At 48.3% G+C, this 18,205-nt stretch overlaps 3 protein-coding genes across 6 annotated transcripts in view; 1 reads left to right on the top strand and 2 right to left on the bottom strand.

Moving 5' to 3' along the window:
• The first annotated feature begins 437 nt into the window (after positions 1 to 437).
• LOC310694801 (uncharacterized protein) lies at positions 438 to 5,531 on the top strand. Its single transcript, XM_083478383.1, has 3 exons — positions 438 to 761; positions 2,659 to 2,769; positions 4,735 to 5,531. The coding sequence occupies exons 1-3, from the start codon at positions 477 to 479 to the stop codon at positions 4,888 to 4,890; spliced, it is 552 nt and encodes a 183-aa protein (XP_083334509.1). The 5' UTR covers positions 438 to 476; the 3' UTR covers positions 4,891 to 5,531.
• Positions 5,532 to 6,793: 1,262 nt separating this feature from the next.
• On the bottom strand, positions 6,794 to 14,956 carry TMEM179B (transmembrane protein 179B). Of its 2 annotated transcripts, none has more exons than XM_083478384.1 (5): positions 14,802 to 14,956; positions 10,212 to 10,399; positions 9,977 to 10,111; positions 8,208 to 8,286; positions 6,794 to 7,558 (listed from the first exon to the last, which is right to left on the bottom strand). In XM_083478384.1, exons 1-5 carry the CDS (start codon positions 14,898 to 14,900, stop codon positions 7,394 to 7,396), a joined length of 666 nt encoding a protein of 221 aa, XP_083334510.1. In that variant the 5' UTR covers positions 14,901 to 14,956; the 3' UTR covers positions 6,794 to 7,393. The 2 variants fall into 2 exon arrangements, with proteins under 2 accessions (XP_083334510.1, XP_083334511.1); XM_083478385.1 differs by having other exon boundaries at positions 10,209 to 10,399; positions 14,802 to 14,954.
• Positions 14,957 to 15,218: 262 nt separating this feature from the next.
• TAF6L (TATA-box binding protein associated factor 6 like) overlaps positions 15,219 to 18,205 on the bottom strand; it is an 84,753-nt gene continuing 81,766 nt past the window's right edge. For all 3 annotated transcript variants that reach the window (XM_083478307.1, XM_083478305.1, XM_083478306.1), the window contains exon 11: positions 15,219 to 17,362. In XM_083478307.1, the coding sequence (XP_083334433.1) occupies positions 16,574 to 17,362 (789 nt within the window). In that variant the 3' untranslated portion in view covers positions 15,219 to 16,573. The remainder of the gene's footprint in view (positions 17,363 to 18,205) is intronic.

Genomic DNA, 18,205 nt, shown 5'->3' with positions numbered 1-18,205 from the left:
TGGCCAGCTGAGGCTGCCCCTGAGAGGAGAGCAAGCAAATTTGCAAGCATTTTTTTATTATTATTGAAGGAAATCTAAGACACCTGGCCAACCTGACAAATGCACTCAGGCCACCTTCTGTGATAAGAGTATTTCAGTCACATGAATGGACTTTCCCTGGCAACGTCTTTGTATTCTGATGAGGTTGTGCCAGAATAGACAAAGACACACAGACACACACTGCCCATAGTTCCCTTCTCAGGATGGGCTGAGCTTCTGGCATCTGAGCAACCCATAAAAAAAAATTCTGAATACGTGGCAACCATTGCACCATCTTGCCCTTTCAGCCTGAAACAGAAAACAAAATGGCGTCCTGGCAATGGGGGTGGGCGTGGCCTTTGTCTCCATTTCCCATTGAAGCGCTCTTTCTCCAGGGCGGGGCTTTGCTCCTTATATCTGTGCCTGGCACAGTCTGGATCCCAGCTGTTCCAAAGACCATGTCTGTCTCCTGGGTGTGTTTCCTTTTGCCACTGGCTTTTGTGCTGGCCTGGGGAGAACCACCCCAAGGGGAAGAGCAAGAGTTTAGACGTCCACCCCCCCCTCCAAGCCGCGAACAAATTGCAGCAGCCCTGCAGGCAAGCCATGGCGTTTGGGCAAGGCAGCGCAAGGCGATGCAAGACCAGGCTGTCAAAGCTCACGAAATGTTCGTGGAGCACTTGAACAAGAAGCACAACAGCAATTACCAGAAAGCGCCAGGAGAGGTGACCCACATTATGGTGGAGGTAAGACTGGAAGTGATGCCAGACAGCATTTGTGGTGTATTGGTTAGAGCAGGGTTTCCCAAACTTGGGTCTCCAGCTGTTTTGGGACTACAACTCCCATCATCCCTTGCTAGCAGAACCAGTGGTCAGGGATGATGGGAATAGCTGGAGACCCAAGTTTGGGAACCCCTGGGTTAGAGTGTTGGACTGAGACCTGGGAGACCAGGGTTCAAACCACCACTCGACCATGAAACTCACTGAGTGTGACCTTGGGTAGACGCTGCCCCTCAAACTTACCTGCCTCAGAGGGTCATTGTGGGTATAAAACAGGGAGGAGAATGTACGTCACCTAGAGCATCTTTGAGAAAAAGATTGGATAAATAATAATGCCGGCTAACCCTGGGTCACCAGGGCAAAGTGAGCAGAGCTGTAATCATACTTTTTCCTGCACCCCAAAATCCAAATCTGAATCCCATCACTCCCGTGGTGTCGTCCCCTGCCCCCTATGGAGTATACAGTGGTACCTCGGGTTACATACGCTTCAGGTTACAGACTCCGCTAACCCAGAAATAGTGCTTCAAGTTAAGAACTTTACCTCAGGATGAGAACAGAAATGCTCCAGTGGTGCGGCAGCAGCAGGAGGCCCCATTAGCTAAAGTGGTGCTTCAGGTTAAGAACAGTTTCAGGTTAAGTACGAATTAAGTACTTAACCTGAGGTACCACTGTATTCATAAATATCCCATCATTCAGAGACTCCTTAGTCTTTTCTGTCTATCTCCTCAGCTAGCCAATCACAGCTGTGAGCAGCCAGGCCATATTCACACCATACATTGAAAGCGATATGATGCCACTTCAAACTGTCATGGCTACCCTCAAAGAATTCTGGGAGGTGTAGTGTGTTCTGAGTGCTGAGAGTCCGCGGAGTAGCGTGGGTTGCCAGCACCCGGGGCAGGGCAAGTGTAGCACACACACACCCCGCAGTGGACTGGGCAGCTGGGATGGGGGGACATGCAGATGAAGGAGCACGTGGAGGGTAAACAGAGCCCGACTCCCACAGGCTTCTTGCCCGCTGCCTCCATCCACCTGCCCACTAGAGCAACCCGCCTGCCGCCACGCCACGCCACAGCGGCAAAGGCCCTGTGCTTGTTGTGGGGCTGCCTGATTGCATCCTCTCAAAAATGTGGGACCGGGGCCACTGCCCCCTGGTCCCCCCACAACGCTACACCTGTGCTGAGAGTTGTTAGGAGACCCCTCCTATTCCCCTCACAGAGGTATAATTCCCATTGGCCTGACAACCTCTTCGTAGGAAACTCTGGGAATTGTAGCTGTGTGAGGGGAATAGGGGAATGCCTAACAACTCTCAGCACCCTTAACAAATGACAGCTCCTGTAATTTGGGGGGGGGGGAGCCATGACTGTTTAAAGTGGTATCACAGTGCTTTAAACGTATGGAGTGAATGTGGGCTTAGCAATGCAAGAGCGGTCATTACTTAGCAGCTAACTGAACTCAGCTTCGTTTCCTAGAGCTCCAATCTGCTCCATCCCAGATGGGATGGGATTTGCTGGCCATAGTGATGTTTGGGACTGGGGCCATTATTATTATTATTATTATTATTATTATTAATAATAATAATAATAATAATAATAATATACCGCCCTATACCCGGGCTTGAACCCATGACCCTGAGATTAAGAGCCACATACTCTACTGACTGAGCTCTCCAGCTCTATTAAATGCTTCAGACTGCAGGTCTGAACCATTTACTCAGCTACCCAACTGCGCCAACGTCTGTAGCTTCTTCCCACCTTTACATCCAGGAAAATTTGCACGAAAATTTGCACACACAGACGCAGCCTTGTTGAGTATGGGAGGCGTAGGAGCGAGGCCACTTAACAATTTACTTGATTTCTCCCTCCAGAACACAATGGGACGCATTTACCACATGAATTCAGTGCTGGTGAAGGCCAAATGCAGCAAGGACCAGGCAGAGGGGGACGCTGAGATCTGTGAAATCCCACTTGATGCCAAGGTGAGGAAGAGGCCTCTTATTACAAGGTTTTAAAATGGGTTTGATGAAGATAAGGGAATGGGTCGCGGGGCTGTAGCTGCCTTTTACAGGGCCTTCTTGGTGGCTGCTCCCAGACTTTAGAACTCCCTCCCTAGAGAAGCCAGACTGTCTCCCTCCTTGTTGTCCTTCTGCTGGCAGGCGAAGACTGTTTTGTTCCGACAAGCCTTTGTTTGTTTGTTTGTTTGTTTGTTTGTTTAAAAAGGAAAAGGCCTTTAATAGTGCTGTGCTGTTTTTCGTGTCTGTATTTTAACAAATTGTTTTTAATATTGTTTTAATTCTGTTAGAGTTTAATTACCGTATTTTTTGCTCTATAAGACTCACTTTTTCTCTCCTAAAAAGTAAGGGGAAATGTGTGTGCGTCTTATGGAGCGAATGCAGGCTGCGCAGCTATCCCAGAAGCCAGAACAGCAAGAGGGATTGCTGCTTTCACTGTGCAATGATACCTCTTGCTGTTCTGGCTTCTGAGATTCAGAATATTTTTTTTCTTGTTTTCCTTCTCCAAAAAGGTGTGGGGGTTTGTGATCTAGTGCGTCTTATAGAGCGAAAAATACAGCACTTTGTAACAGCTACCTTCAACAACAACAGTAGATGCCGGTATATGGCATAGTTGAACTGGGAAGACCTTGGGAGTCACTCACTGGCATCCCTGTGAGGTTGGATTGTTCCCGCTGCCTTTAGGCCTGATCCACACACTGCTGGTCTGAGGCCAACACTTCTGATTCATTACTGGTGGGAAGCCCCTTCACACTCCGAAATGTGGTGTGTGTTTGTAAGCACACACTCATGTCTCAGCTACAATGGGATGGGGACACACACACACACATTTTTTGACCCAAGGGCCACACTTCCTAGTGGGCAACCTTCCAGGGGCCGCATTCCAGTGTCGGATAGGGCAGGGAGCAAATGTAGGCAGAAGGTGCAATTTCAACCATGCAAACGTCATGGCGTGTCAGCACAAGTCTTACTCAGAATAGGCCCACTGAGGTTAAGGGACATGACTATGGCAAACTTGGGTTCATTCATATGAATGGGTCCTAGGACTTAGCTGAGCTCTGTTCAACGGCACAGTAAATGGTGCGTGGGTGGGTTCCTCTCCTCCGCTGGAGGTACTTGTAAACTCTGTAGTTCAGGGATGGGAATCTGGTGGCCCTCCAGAAGTTGGAGTCCACCAATATATGGAGGGTGGACTAGAAGATCTCTCAGGTTCCTCGCAATGCTCTGTTCCTACCATAGCGGTGCTCCACAGAGTTAGTGAAGGCCCATTCACACCATACATGCAAAGCACTATGGTACCACTTTAAACAGTCATGGCTCCACCCAAAGCATTCTGGGAGTTGTAAGCTGTTAAAGGTGCTGAAAGTTATTAGGAGGCTCCCTTATTCCACCTCACAGAGCTACAATTCCCAGAGCTACCAGGGAAGAGGCATTGGATTGTGAAACCACTCTGGGAACTGCAGCTGTGATGGTGAGTAGGGGAGTCTCCTAATAAACTCTCAGCAGCACCCTTAAACTACAGTTCCCATGATTCTTTTGGGGCGGAGGAACCATGACTGTTTAAAGTGGTATTGCAGCACTTTAAACGCACAATGTCAATGGCTCCGGTGCTGTATGAAGCTGTATCAGCTGCCTATTCTAATTGGCTGCCTGTTCTCTGGAGGTTCTAGCAGCGGTGGTAAGACTTTGGGCTCTCAAATTTCATTGGCGCCTTGTGCGGCGCTAAAATTCTGCGCCCCCCAAACTCTTGTGCTACATTCTACAGCATGGTTGTGTTGCCACCTGCAGCGTGGAAGAACCAGTCACTCTACCTTAAAACCACCTCTGCTGGTAAGGCTCTTAACCCGATCTGGAGATGCGCCATGGAGCATGCCAAGGAGTTTGCAATCATGCTAATGCAATTAAATTTCCCCCTTCCTTTCATGCTTGCAGAAATGGGAGTGCAAGGGTGAAGTTGTCCAGCTTTACGGCATCGAGACACCTTACATCCACGATGAGGACTGCACAGAGTACCAAGGCCCTGCAGTCCTCCTGAAGTCCTCTAGTGCCCCCCCAAGTGAGGAAGAGGAAGGCACTCCATATGTCTGATGAGCAACCTGGGAAGAAGGAATCAGATCTCTCTCTCTCTCTCTCTCTCTCTCTCTCTCTCTCTCTCTCTCTCTCTCTCTCTCTTCTTTTTGTCCAGGGCTCTGTAATTAAGCAGATCAAGACCAGCCTTTACCAAACAGGTGGCCCTCCCAGATGCTTTGGACTACAACTCCCATCAGCCAGCCCCTGCCAGCACAGCTGATGGGAATTGTAGTCCAAAATTTCTAGAGGGCCCCAGGTTGGAGAAGGCTGCTTACTGAGCCTCACATGTCCACATTACAGATTTAGACCAGTCTTGCTTCCCCACCAAGGAATTGTGGTGTTCCGGGAATTCACAAAACAACCATTTCCGGGGATCTACCAGGAAATCTCTGGCAGATACTGCTTTCAGTAGAAGGCGGAAGCACCCACAAGTTATACCTTTTCACCTGTGAACACCAGTCTCAAAAAAACAAAAAAAAACCCTTACTTTACTTTATGGTTTTGAACTTGCTTAATGTAGAAAATAAAGCTTAGCTCAACTTGCAACCAAAATTTGGGCTGATTATTAATTTGCTTCATAAAATGTATATACCATTTGATAGTTGTTGTTTTAACTCTCCAAAAAAGGAATAATAATAATTTTTAAAAATCGGTAAAAAGAGTTTTTAAAAAATTAAAATCAGTAATGAATGAAGAACATTCACTAACCTTCCACATATCTGGATAGGCTTGCCAAAACAAAATGAAATCTTACTAAAGCCCCTTTGTTCTCTTTGCACAGTCCTTCTTTGCTGGCTTTCTCTCCCAAGCTTTTCCTTAGCCTCCAGAGATCCACCTTGATCTACCCACCTGGAGGCTAGCCACCTTTTTAAAAAGCCTTTGTCTACCTGCTTCATATGGACATCACTGGCTCCTCCTTTCAGCTACACAAGTTAACCCTTATCACCCACAAACGGGCAGACAAGATCAATACACACCAGACAAACTAGATACGCATTCCCATAGTCGACTTGCAGCATGTTCCGTGTGTGTGTGTGGTTGTGCTTAAAGCCGAAACGGCGTATATTCAACCCCCGAACCACGTCTGCACAACCATCCCTACCTTTCCAAAGCTGGTGCACCAGGTGTGTCTTGCTTGCTGGACTCTGGAAGACTCTTGCGTGGGCTCTGGGTAGCTCTCACAAGATCTCACAGTAGCTTCCCAGAGCCCGGTAAGCCAGTCTGGGAGCTTTTAAGCTCTCCACCGCGCATGTGTTTAATTTGTGCAGTTTCAGCTTGCCAGCCACCAAGGGTGTAAAGCTGCAATTAAATGTATGCAAGTTGTGAGTCGACTGCATAATGCTCAACCGTCCGCAAAAACAAGGCCCAGTCCCTTCACAGGAAACATGCCTCTTCTTAGGAGGTGCCCAGCCCAGATGCCTGGAGTGTGACTCGGATGTGAGTTATTGGGACCCAGAGCTGCAAAGCTGAATGGAGCTCAGCACTGGCAGTAGGTGAGGCTTCCCTGACCTGTTCTCAGTCCACACAGGTATGAAAATTTGGCTCTTACAGAGACACAGCCTACCCTTCATCCTTTCAGCGGTATAGCATCTGCTTTTACATGCAAAGGTCCAGGTTCAATCCTGGGCATGTCCAGGAAGGACTGGGGGGAAATTCACTGTCTGGAACCCTGAGAGCTGCTGCCAGTCAGTGTAGACAATACTGAGCTAATGAACCAATGGTCTCATGAAGCACAAGAAGATTCCTATCTTCCTACATTGCCCTGTAGCAGAGACTGACCGTTTTCAAGAGGTGCTGAGAATGGGTGGGTGGGGGGGAGTTAGAGGGTGCTGTTAATATGGGAAAGAGACAGATTCCATGGCCCTTCAGGCAATATTAAAAGTCCAGCACCTCACTCCAGAAGATGCTTGTCCATCTGAAGGTCTTTTAAAAATATATTTTATTGGTTTTTTTGTGAGAAAACAATAGAAATAGGCATGTTCTCCCTCACTGCACCACAGAAGAACAAGCCGTTGGAAAGCTTTTGAGGTTATCCCAAGTAGGAGAAATTATTGAGTCCAAATGACTACAGAAGTCACTTCAGATAGTGTTCTGCAGCTTCAGGAAGGTAGATGAAAGGTGAGGATCTTGGGGACATTCCTGAACATACTCCACAAGTCGACTCCAGGTAGCAAGGAAGTCAAAAGACTTTGCCTTTCCTTTGGCCAATTCTATCTCAAATCTCAATTGTTCCACCTTGGAAATGCAAACGTCTGCAGAGCCATTGCTCAAACAGTTAAGCTGCTGGCCACCTTCCAGGTTCTTGCAATTCTGCAATTTCTCGTCGAGCAGCCAAGTAACGTGAAGGAGTCCATTAGAAGTTAACAGGTGGTTCTTCGGAAAGGTTTGCTGTCCAGGCACAATAAGGGAGAGAGAGACCCCTCTTCTATGAAGCTCATGGGAAAGAGAAGGCAAAAGTGGGGTGCCCCGGAGCTGCTCCCTAAAGAGCAGCAGAGATGATAATGGTGGCGATACCCCCACTTCATGAAGGCCCACGTGGTCCATCCCCAATGATAGGCGCTGTCTCGTCGTCGGTCCATGTGAGACCGCTGCTCTGAGGGGGCTGGAATGGGAATTTGCCGACACTCTCCAAGTACAGCAGCAACGCCGTCAAACACCAGAAGAAGAAGTTCACCCAGGCAGCCGCCTGAAGTCGGGAAAGGAGAAGAAGGGGCAAAGTCAGAATGAAAACCTGTTTCGTGCAAACGGGTGCCCTCTAGATGTTTTGGATTTCGACAGCTGTGTTGAGCTGTGGACTGTATAGACAGGAGTTGCATTCCAAAACATTGGGAGGGCACCAGGTTGGGAAAGGCAGCTGTAAATTTTTAATTTCTTCTAGTTCACCACTGTAGGAAGAAACTATCAGTAAAAATGGTTAAAAACATTAATAAGCTAAAAACAGATTAAGACACGCACCAGCATTCTAGATCTCTGGGTAGGCTTGTCTAAACCAAAATGTTTTCAGCAGGTGCAGAAAAGGATACAGTGAAGGTGCCTGCCTGCTGTCAAGTGGCAAGGAGTTCCAAAGTGTAGGTGCCACCACACTAAAATATAAGATGCAGGATGGGTATTGTGTGGCATCTACAATGGTGCATAAAGTAAACGCATGTGCAAGAATTTGGATTACGCTGCCAGAACATGGACAAATATTAAGTGCAGTTAAGACTAGATTTCTGTACGTGGTGAACATTTTTACCTGGGGGTGTGACTGAGATAAGACCCCTTTGCCGAGGAGAAGCTGAGGAACAGTGACAAACAGCTTTGATTCAATAGTCTGCCATTTAAGGACCACTCACCTCTGCAGTGTAGAGGTTGTCATAGAACCTTGCGGCACGATAGGGCTGGACCCAAGGGCGGAGCTGAGCTTCTTGACAACTGCAAGGTGGGAAGAGAGGAGAGACAAGCCAGAGCAGTTAACTCACTGTAACCGAAAGGTGTCACTCAAGTGAAAAACAGGTGCCCAGGAAACTGTTGAGGACCCAGTCAGATTAATGGTCCATCTATCTCAGTGCGGTCTACACTGACTGGCAGCAGCCCTCCAGGGTTCCAGGCAGGGGGCATTGCCAGTCTTACCTGGAGATGTTGCCAGGGATTCAACATGGGTTCCCCACAAAATAGAACAAGGTTCTATTTTTGTGTGTGCCATATATGTATATATAATTTTTATATCTGAAGTATTCTATAATAACATGAATACAATGCATTACTTACCTATGCATATTTATCCATATAATCTAGAATAACAATGGGAACATCTATCTAAAAGCATAGAAATATGATGCAAACTCCCTGTATCTACTGCTATACTATATTCATATAATACTAATATACAGCAAACGATCTCATAGACACACACATTATTTATATAATACTAAGGGACACGGGTGGCGCTGTGGGTTAAACCACAGAGCCTAGGATTTGCCGATCAGAAGGTCGGCAGTTCGAATCCCCACGACTGGGTGAGCTCCTGTTGCTCGGTCCCAGCTCCTGCCAACCTAGCAGTTTGAAAGCATGCCAATGCAAGTAGATAAATAGGCGGGAAACGGCGTTTCCATGCGCTGCTCTGATTTGCCAGAAGCGGCTTAGTCATGCTGGCCACATGACCCGGAAGCTGTATGCCGGCTCCCTCGGCCAATAAAGCAAGATGAGCGCCGCAACTCCAGAGTCGGCCACGACTGGACCTAATGGTCAGGGGTCCCTTTACCCTTAAGGCAGTAAATAATATCTCATATGTGTGCGTGTTACACATTTAAACAGGAACCTGCTTTCTGAACTTGGTCCCTCTAGTTCAGTATTGTCTACACAGATCGGCAGAGGCTCTCCAGAGTTTCAGACTGGAATCTCTCCTGCTCCTACCGGGTGACCCCAGGGATTGAATGTGGCACCTTCTGCGTTCAAAGCAGATGCTCTACCACTGAGCTACAGCCTGTCATGCAAATTACCCCCCCCCCCAGCATCTTGTATTCCCTGAGGACAGGATTTTAGAGGTATATCATAGACAAGCCACATCCAGACCTACGTTTATCTTGGAGGGTGCCTCCATAAACCACTTGCTAGCAGGCAGACACGTGGTACTCTGATATCATTTACCCCAAAGCTTCTGAGCTAGACTATCAGCTGATGAAAATTAGAGCTTGTATAACTTAAGCTATAAAGGCAAAAAGACCTTGTGAAATCTCAGCTGCTTTCCAATTAAATTAATGTTTCACTAAAGAACCAACCAAGAGAAAATTAAGCAAAGACTTCCGGTTGTTGAGCCCAAAGCCAAGAGGGGGAAAAAGAGAAGGGGGAAGACTTCTGAGAGAAACAAATATATTGAGCCCTCAATACATGGACCACATTAATACAATACATTTAATGTGCTATGATGCCAATTAAAACTGTCATGGCTTCCCACCAAAGGATCACTCACTGCTCTCAGCCTGATCTACCTCACAGGCTGGCAGGATTAAACAAGGAGTGGGAAGAACCAGGCCCACCATTTTGAGCTTCTCTGATGAAAAGGTGAGCTATAAAGGCAACCAACCAATCCAAGCGAGGACTGGGCATCTTTTCTGGCACTTACCTTGGTGCAGCCGCAGAAGTATGAATGGACCCACAGAGAGCATCCATGCCGACCCGAAGGATGCAGGCCGAGATGAGCAAGAAGAAGAGGACCACAGCTGAGATAACCAAGAACGCCTTGACCCACACGTCACCCCTGTGGGAGAGAGACAGAGGACAGGGGCTGTCAAGAATAAGCCAAACCCAACCCAACTGGAAACCTCCCCGTTTCGCTCCCCGCCTTCGCGACTCACGACCGTCTCTCGCTGTCACCGAAGCAGGAAATGTAGACGCTGCGGAGAAGAGCCACGAAGGAGGAAATGGCAGCCAGGAGGGAGACGGCCGAGACGAAGTAGCAAAGCGAGACGTGGCTGGAAGTGATTAAGCTCAGAGTCCCGTTGTAGCGCACAGACCCATACAGGATGCACTGGCCACCAAACTCCCCCTGGAAGGAAGGAAGAGAGGGATAAAGTGAGAAAGGATGGGGATTCCTCCTAAAAGTCAACACCAAGGGAGCCACCACTGAGAAGGCCCTGTCATGGATCCATGTCAACCAAGTGGCCCCCACAGGCAACACCGACAATACCCCTTCTCCTGCCCACTGTACGGTCTGAGATGGCTGACAATGGGGATGGTACTCTTTTAGCTATTTGGGTCCTGAGCCTATTGCACAAAGGCAAAATTTACAGCCACAGCCCCGCCCACTTTTACTTTCAGCCCCGCCCATCACTGGCACCTGCCACACCACCTGAAGGGGCATGTGCCCCTTGGGCTGAAAGGGCTCCCCGATCTTGCCCTAGACAGTACAGGCATCGCCGCCCCGCCCCCTTATGCAGGGTGGGTGAGTTACATCCTGCCCCCCCATAAGTGAAAAGTGGGGAGCACCCTCTAAACACCCTTTAAATGCCCTCTCTGCTGCACTTCCTGCAATCCAGACCAAAAATACTGTATCCAAAAATATCCACAGCTAGAATGGAAGCTCTGGAGCCAGCTGAAAGCTCTAGGAATTGTGGAAAATTGGCTGCTGTAGCTGGGCAACCCCATGCGTACACTGTTGGGGGGGCGGGACACTGAGCAGCTTAAAAAGCCCCACTGCACCTCTTGTCCCTCTGGACTCACAAAATCCTCTTCTGATGCCACAGAGACTCTCCAACTCTCTCCCACCATTTCCAGGTTTGAATCTATTTACGTGCCGCACGTAAAGGCTGTCGCGTGTGAGTCAATGCCTGTAGCATATGCAGGCAGAAGAGAAATAAACCCACAGTGACCACTTCTTCTGTCGCTTCCTTAATGTGTATGGCAAGTTCCTTGGACTTGTTCTCTCAAAAATTGCAGAAAGCCACGTACTTCCAAGAAAAACGATTAAAGGCAGCTCCCCATTTATGTGGGGGTTACGTTCCAAGGTACCACACGTTTAAGTGAAATCGCACTGGGAACACCATTGAAAAAGCCAGTAGACACCCTCTGGAAACCTTTGAAAAACCCTTTTCTAAAAAAACCCAAATCCAGCAAACTCCACCACAATCGCTCCCCGCAAACCTCCTTCCTCCACACTCCAACTCTCCACAGGCCTCAAATGTTGGTGCAAAGGTTCATGGGGTTGCTAGATGTTGTTTTTGAACAATTTTTGCCATTTTCATGCTATTTTCACCTTTTTTGTGCCACTTCCAGGTTCACAGCAATGCACACAGTCTGGGTGGTGCATGCCTTCAACACACATAAATGGGGGGGGGGTTGCCTGTACTATGCTAGAAAAGGCAGGTGAGAGCGTTGCTTGCTTCCTAGCTCAGCCTGTCAGAAAGGCCATTTGGCCCTGGCAATGGGCTCAACAGGGAGTGTCAAATTTTGACACTTCTTAATTTTTCAACAACTTGTTTTTATGTATAACAGACTCAAATGTGACATACTCTCTCAGGCAGAAAAGCACTTACTGTATAAAAAAAACCCCTGTTATGTCTCAATCTCTTTTCGGTGCTTTATTTTGTGTTTGGGTTATTGACAGCCTTATTTTTATTACAGCTAGTGGCCTCAAAGGCTGAAAGTGCCTCAAGGCCCTATGGAACTCCTTGATACAAGAACCAGAGAGTTACTCTGCTTCACGTTTTGAAAATATAACGTTTAGCGTGCATGTGGTTTTTTAAAAAAGTTAATTTCATGACCCCCAGCAACTAATAATGGTGTTGCTTGCGTAATCTGTGTTGAAGCTGTTGATGATGAAAGGAAGCAAGTGTGGTTTAACGGTTAAAAGGAGCAGCATAAACCCAGGTTGAGTTCATGAAGCTCCCCAGAACAATTCAGAACAGTCTTTCTCTCTCTCATTCGCTCTCCATCCACCTAATCTACCTCTCAGGTTTGTGACGAGGATTAAAGGAGGGGGAACCCCTTGAGGTCTTTGAAAGAACACGACATATAAATGCAATAAACAACTTTTGTGGTTCTTCTAATAAAGGACACGTTTTAAAAAATTACTTCACAACTGTTGACTAATATTAGTGTGGCAGCACCAACACTGTGGAACTCCCTGCCTATTGATATCAGGCAGGAACCTTCACTGTATTCTTTCTGGAGCCTGCTGAAGGCATTCTTATTTAGACAAGCCCACCCAGGTGTTTAGAAAATTTTTATTTATTTTATTTTTAATTTATTGAATTAAGAACTCAGGGTGCTTCACAGCATAAAAATACAGAATAACAAAGCACATAATAAAAACAATAAGAAAAACAAAACAATAACCCCCACTCCCACAGACATATTTAAGGCACCAGATGAACTTCCCTGGGGAGAGCATTCCACAAGTTTTAATTTGTTTTAGTTTATTCTACTGTGGTCTTAGCTTTCTGTTATGTTTTAAATTGTGGTTGTAAATTTTTTAAATGATCATTTTTATTGTTTTATCTTTTTTGCAAACCACTTTGAGGTTTTCCCCCTACATCAGGCGGTATCTAAATTTTATGAAATAAATAAAATAGGGATCACATGAACAAACCTTTTTTCTTTTTCTTTTTGGACCAAATGTTTAACCCTATTTATTCGAAAAGAAATAAAAGCCTCCTCTCCCCACAATAAACAAAGCATCATTTAATCAATGCAGGCTTTATGGCAGTATAATTGAACATGAGAAAGAAAAAAGCGTGTTGCAGGGTTTTTATGTTAGAGGTTATTCTTGATGATAATTTTGGTATTTTTAAAACTGCTCTGAGCAAACAATAAACAACAACAACTGCATCTGCTCCAACCCCCTCCCTGATTGCCCGAGCTCTTTCATCTGTTCCCAGGCAATTTACTCTTAGAATTCTAAACCCCAGGCTGAGATGTTGCCTCTTCTTTCCTCCAAACCACTGTACCCAGGGAAAGAGCCAGTGCAACTATAAAGGTAAAGGGACCCCTGACCATTAGGTCCAGTCGTGGCCGACTCTGGAGTTGCGGCGCTCATCTCGCTTTATTGGCCGAGGGAGCCAGCATACAGCTTCCAGGTCATGTGGCCAGCATGACTAAGCCGCTTCTGGCGAACCAGAGCAGCGCACGGAAATGCTGTTTACCTTCCCGCTGGAGTGGTACCTATTTCTCTACTTGCACTTTGATGTGCTTTCGAACTGCTAGGTTGGCAGGAGCAGGGACCGAGCAACGGGAGCTCACTCTGTGGTGGGGATTTGAACCGCCGACCTTCTGATCGGCAAATCCTAGGCTCTGTGGTTTAACCCACAACGCCACCCGCGTCCCAGTGCAACTATAGGCCATCCCAAAACAAGGGTGTGTTCATCCGCACAGGCCAGTAAGGTGAGTGCCAAGCACATGTGACACAGGCCAGGAAGGCTGTCGGGCGAAAGTGCTCCCGGCAGCAAAAGGATTTGTGCAGGAAGTCAGCCAAACTCTCACTCAGCTGACGAGCATTAATGTGCACGGCTGATGCTCATATGACACGACACCACACTGCCTGCTTTTTAAAAATATGCAAGTTTGATGCATTATTATAAATCTTTTGCAACAATCCGAGGTTGGGTCAGTAGCTGTGAGCTCAGATTTCCCCATTTCCCAAAGGAAAACCTTTGGAACCATTTTTTTCAGAAGCCTTCGCGGCCTTTCCAGCAAAACAGCAGACTTCCAAAGGTCCTCGCGAGGAATGAAGCCACTTAGGCAAAACCGGTTTCAAGTTGGCGCAACTGTTTTGTGTGTAGCTGCCTCTTGTTACAGCAGGGCCAGGTGGTGGAATGAATAGGCAGGCTCATGAGGACTAGAGACTTGACAGAGTGCACAAATTGTTGTTGTTTTAAAAAAAAACTTTCCAGCTCTGCTGAAACTCTCCACCACCCAAGGTAGCTCAGGGAAGTCTGAATGCAAACTCAGAAAGGCAGTAATAGATGGGTTGGGCATTTTAATTTTTTTAAAAGCAGGCGCATGTGACACCCTCTGACTTGGAAGCCCCTGGACCTCTCATCCCATACATACAAAGATTGGGTGTTCTGCGGTTATAAAAGCACAGTTTTTCTAAAGAGGTTCTGGCGCTCAAAAGCCAACATGGAAGAGATGAATTCTAAGCCACCATGTGGAACATAAATTGCTCTCTGGATGCCAGGGGTGCCCATTCTTATTGCTACGTTACAAGCAAAAATGCTGGACACACTGCACATTGGCAGGCCTAACGACACAGCTCTGGTCGTGCACAGCCACTCCCTCCTTTGCACTCAAGCGAAAGCCCGGCGCCCTCTTCACGCGCTCAGAAACACTCTCGCGCCACTAAGCGGTGGCTTTTTAACGGGATGAGTGCAAAAGCGCAGAACTTTTTTACCCGGGATGGGAAAGGGAGACTTTGCGGGTCCGGGATCGCCCTCTCTTTCTCGGGACCTTACCTGGGTAACGGTGAGGGCGGAGGAGCAAATGACTCCGCACAGGAAGGCGGCGGCGTTCAGGGCCAGCTCGACCAGGAGCAGCCCGGACAGCTGCGCCATCTTCCAGCCGACGGTGCTGGGAAGGGGCTGCCCGGCTGCCGGTCTCCGCCCCGTCGGAGGGGAGGAGAGAGAGAGAGGGAGAGGAGAGGCGTCGTCAGCGCTCGAGGGTTGAGGGTTGGCAGCCGGGACGTCAAAGCGTTTGGCGCTGCACACAGGCAGACAGTCCAACAGCACCGGTTGGATTTCTGCCTGACAGCAGTTAACTGGCAAAGACGCACCAAGTTTACTTCTTTCTTTATTGCATTTGTTATATTATAACCAGGGCCGGACTTAGGTTTGAGGGGTGTGTGCTGAAGGGAGAGACGAGACACACACACAAAGGATGACATTTTTATTTTATTTTACAAAAAGCACCTCCTGTGAAATATTCTCATGCACTCACTATAAGCCTGCTCCTCCCTGAGGGGCCCCTCCCAAAACTTTTAGTGGCTTCCTAAAAAAAATTAAGATTCTCCCCCCCCCCCCTGAATCTGACACTTTGCTGTCTCAGTCCAGGGCTATGTAGGGACGGTACATTTAAGGCACACCCCTACACAAAGATTCTTGGGAATTGTAGTTTGACCCCTCACAGAACTAGAATTTCCAGTAACCTTAACAAACTAGCTACCAGCATAGCTGTCAACCTTCCCTTTTTTTGCGGGAAATTCCCTTATTTCAGCACTGTTTCCCGCTGCTATCCCAGATTGTTAGATATCCCGTAGACTGTCTCAGGGACAGGTGAGGCTGCTGACCCCTTATTTTCAAACCCGAAAGTTGACAGCTACGCTACTAATCCCTTATTTTCGAGGCTGCTGATCCCTTATTTTCAAATCTGAAAGTTGACAGCTATGGCTACCAGGATTGGTTTTTTTTTGGGGGGGGGGGAGAACACGATTTAAATAATAAAATCACAGCATTGTAGAGTTGGAAGGGACCCCAAGTGTAATCTAGTCTACCCCCTCCCCGCAATGTAGGAATCCTGCCCACAGCCACCTCTGGGTGGACTCGGCCCAACAACCTTTTGGCTAACAGCATGACCCACTGTGACATCAGTTTATGAAAAGATCAGGGAAATAAAGGGCTCCTTTATTCATTTTCTCTTTTGGTAGGGGAATGGGGGGGGGGACCGGAGCCCCCATTCAGAGGAGGCTGAGTATGTCCTCAGTGCTTTCACAAGCAGACAACGCCTAGAGAAGTGTTGGCCAGTGTGTGGTAGCTGAGGCTGTTGGGAGTTGTAGTTCAAAACAACTGGAGACCAGGACATTAGTGAAGGCCGGCCGGGAGCCTCGCCCCAAACCCAAATCCTTCCCCCTTCACAGTTCCAGGGCTGACATCTTTGTAAAACCAGCTCTGCTCTCCTGCCCCCAACCTCCCACACAAGCGGTGATGAAATTGTGCCCCTCAAAAGCCACAGAAGTCCCAAATCACCAGGAATAAAACACAAGAGGTCGCCGCTCTACCTGAGAAAGGTTGTGGCCCTAAAAAATGGCATTGCCTAAAGATTACGAGATGACGAGTATTGGGGGAGGGAAGCCACATGGGTGTGAGATTCGGTTTTTTTGTTTGGTTATTTTTTTGTATTTTTATTTCTAATTGAATAGTGTGTATCTTTGGAAAATAAAATATTTTTTTTAAAAAAAAATGACATTGCCATGAAGGGCTGCTGCCGCCACCACCACCCAGGCAGGTCCCTTTCAGAGAGGCAGGTAGAGAGAGTATTCTGAGTGTGCCCACTTCTTCGCTGCCTTGGTCCTCCCGATCATGGGCAGCTTCTGAGTGTAGCGGGAGACGTGGCCGGGGCCGTGGTGGTGCAGGAAAGAGGTCTGGAAGAGGCGCCCCTGGCACCGCCTCTCCGCCTGGCGACCCGCGATCAAGAAGCTGAAGCGAGGCGGCCCCTGGGGGGAGAAGCGGCACTTCTGGAAGACGTCCCGGACGCCCAGGCGGTACCCCTGCTGGCGAGAGGCGCTGCGCGACCGCGCCAGGCTGGCGGGGCGCTGCAGGGGGGCCCGGCTGGCCGAAAACTCCCCACGGGGGCTCTCCTCTTCCCGCGGGCTGACGGTGGCGTTGGCCGTCAGCTGGGGCATCTTGCGGGCCGTCTCCCCGCCCCCAAAGGCCGGCGGCTCCTTTTTGGCGTCCACCACCTTGGGAGTGCTGGCTGGCAGTGGCTCGGCCGGGCACAGCCCCGAACCCGTGCCGAAACGGGTGGCAAGACTGTCCCCAAAGAAGTAGTACAGCTCCTGGTAGATCTCGTTCAACGAGGTGGTGGGGGGGTCCGTGGAGATGCCCACACCAGCCTGGGGCCCACCGCTGCCCAGCTGGAGCAGGTGGCTGGCGATGCCAAAGCCAAACTCCACCTGAGGGTCCTGGAGAGGGCTGAGCCAAGGGCAGCCCTCCCGCGGGCGCCCCTCTGTGCCGGAGCCTTCCGCCTGGACGGGCGCCGATACAGCCTGCGCCTTCATCTTCAGGAGCCGCTCCACTGCCACCTGGAGGAAGGGAGGAGGAACAGCACATCAAATGAGCATTGGCAGTGGGCAGAAATGGGCTGGCACATAATGCGCTCGCAGGCTGGGCCTCATGGGGGGCGGGTTATGCAGTGTTTCTCAAACTTGGGTCCGTAGCTGTTGTTGGACTACAACTCCCATTGTCCCTGACCACCGGAAGGTTGGACTATATTTCACAGGCCGAGATTTCTCAGAAATCACCCCTCCCCTCATTCGTCTCTTTTGAATTTGTTTGTAGATTTGGATTGAGACACTAAGGGACAGATCTCACATCTTTTGAGAGCAGCCTTGGCCTCAGCTACCAAGTTTTCGAAGCCTTTTGATCTCAATATCTGGGCTATTGGTTATTCCAACTCTTCGCAAATCACCCTTCTTGGAAAAAATGTCACATAAGCTAAAAGTGTTCAAAGGGCTTGCGATCCCTTTTTTGCCATTTGGTTTATTTCATATACAAACACAGCAGCTCAGGAGTGTCAGGTCGCACAGGTCTGTGCAAACGTCTGGATTTAGCCCAGTTTAAGGTTACTTTTTCCATCTTTTTTCAGAGTATAGAAAATTGTAATTGTTCTGATTTAGACCAGTGGTTCCCAAATGGAGTGGCGCCATTGGGGGGGGGGGCAGTGGGATTGCAAGGGGTGTCGGGGGGGATGGGACTGGAGGTGTCAATGACTATCAGACTTTGAAAAGCTGCTGTCACAGGAACAAGTTAATCGATTTTATTCAGCGTAATTCATTAAACTAACACGTTTTAATTGGATTTTGAATAAACATGCATTGTTTTTACTGTTTGGGGATTTTATTGAGCTTCCTTAGTGGCTCATTCAT

This window comes from Podarcis liolepis, assembly GCF_965112155.1.
Source record: "Podarcis liolepis genome assembly, chromosome: 15".
Classification (NCBI taxonomy): domain Eukaryota; kingdom Metazoa; phylum Chordata; class Lepidosauria; order Squamata; family Lacertidae; genus Podarcis; species Podarcis liolepis.
This window is presented reverse-complemented; position numbering and strand designations above follow the sequence as displayed.

Bases quoted from the DNA above. Each gene is read 5' to 3' on its own strand.
- TMEM179B (XM_083478385.1), bottom strand. From the start codon at position 14,900: ATGGCGCAGCTGTCCGGGCTGCTCCTGGTCGAGCTGGCCCTGAACGCC. The intron at 10,112-10,208 runs GTGAGTCGCGAA...TCTCTCCCACAG, and splicing joins GGTGACAGCGAGAGACGGTC to GGGTGACGTGTGGGTCAAGG. The intron at 8,287-9,976 runs GTAAGTGCCAGA...CCCACCTTGCAG, and splicing joins ACTTCTGCGGCTGCACCAAG to TTGTCAAGAAGCTCAGCTCC.
- LOC310694801 (XM_083478383.1), top strand. From the start codon at position 477: ATGTCTGTCTCCTGGGTGTGTTTCCTTTTGCCACTGGCTTTTGTGCTG. The intron at 762-2,658 runs GTAAGACTGGAA...TTCTCCCTCCAG, and splicing joins TGACCCACATTATGGTGGAG to AACACAATGGGACGCATTTA. The intron at 2,770-4,734 runs GTGAGGAAGAGG...TCATGCTTGCAG, and splicing joins AAATCCCACTTGATGCCAAG to AAATGGGAGTGCAAGGGTGA.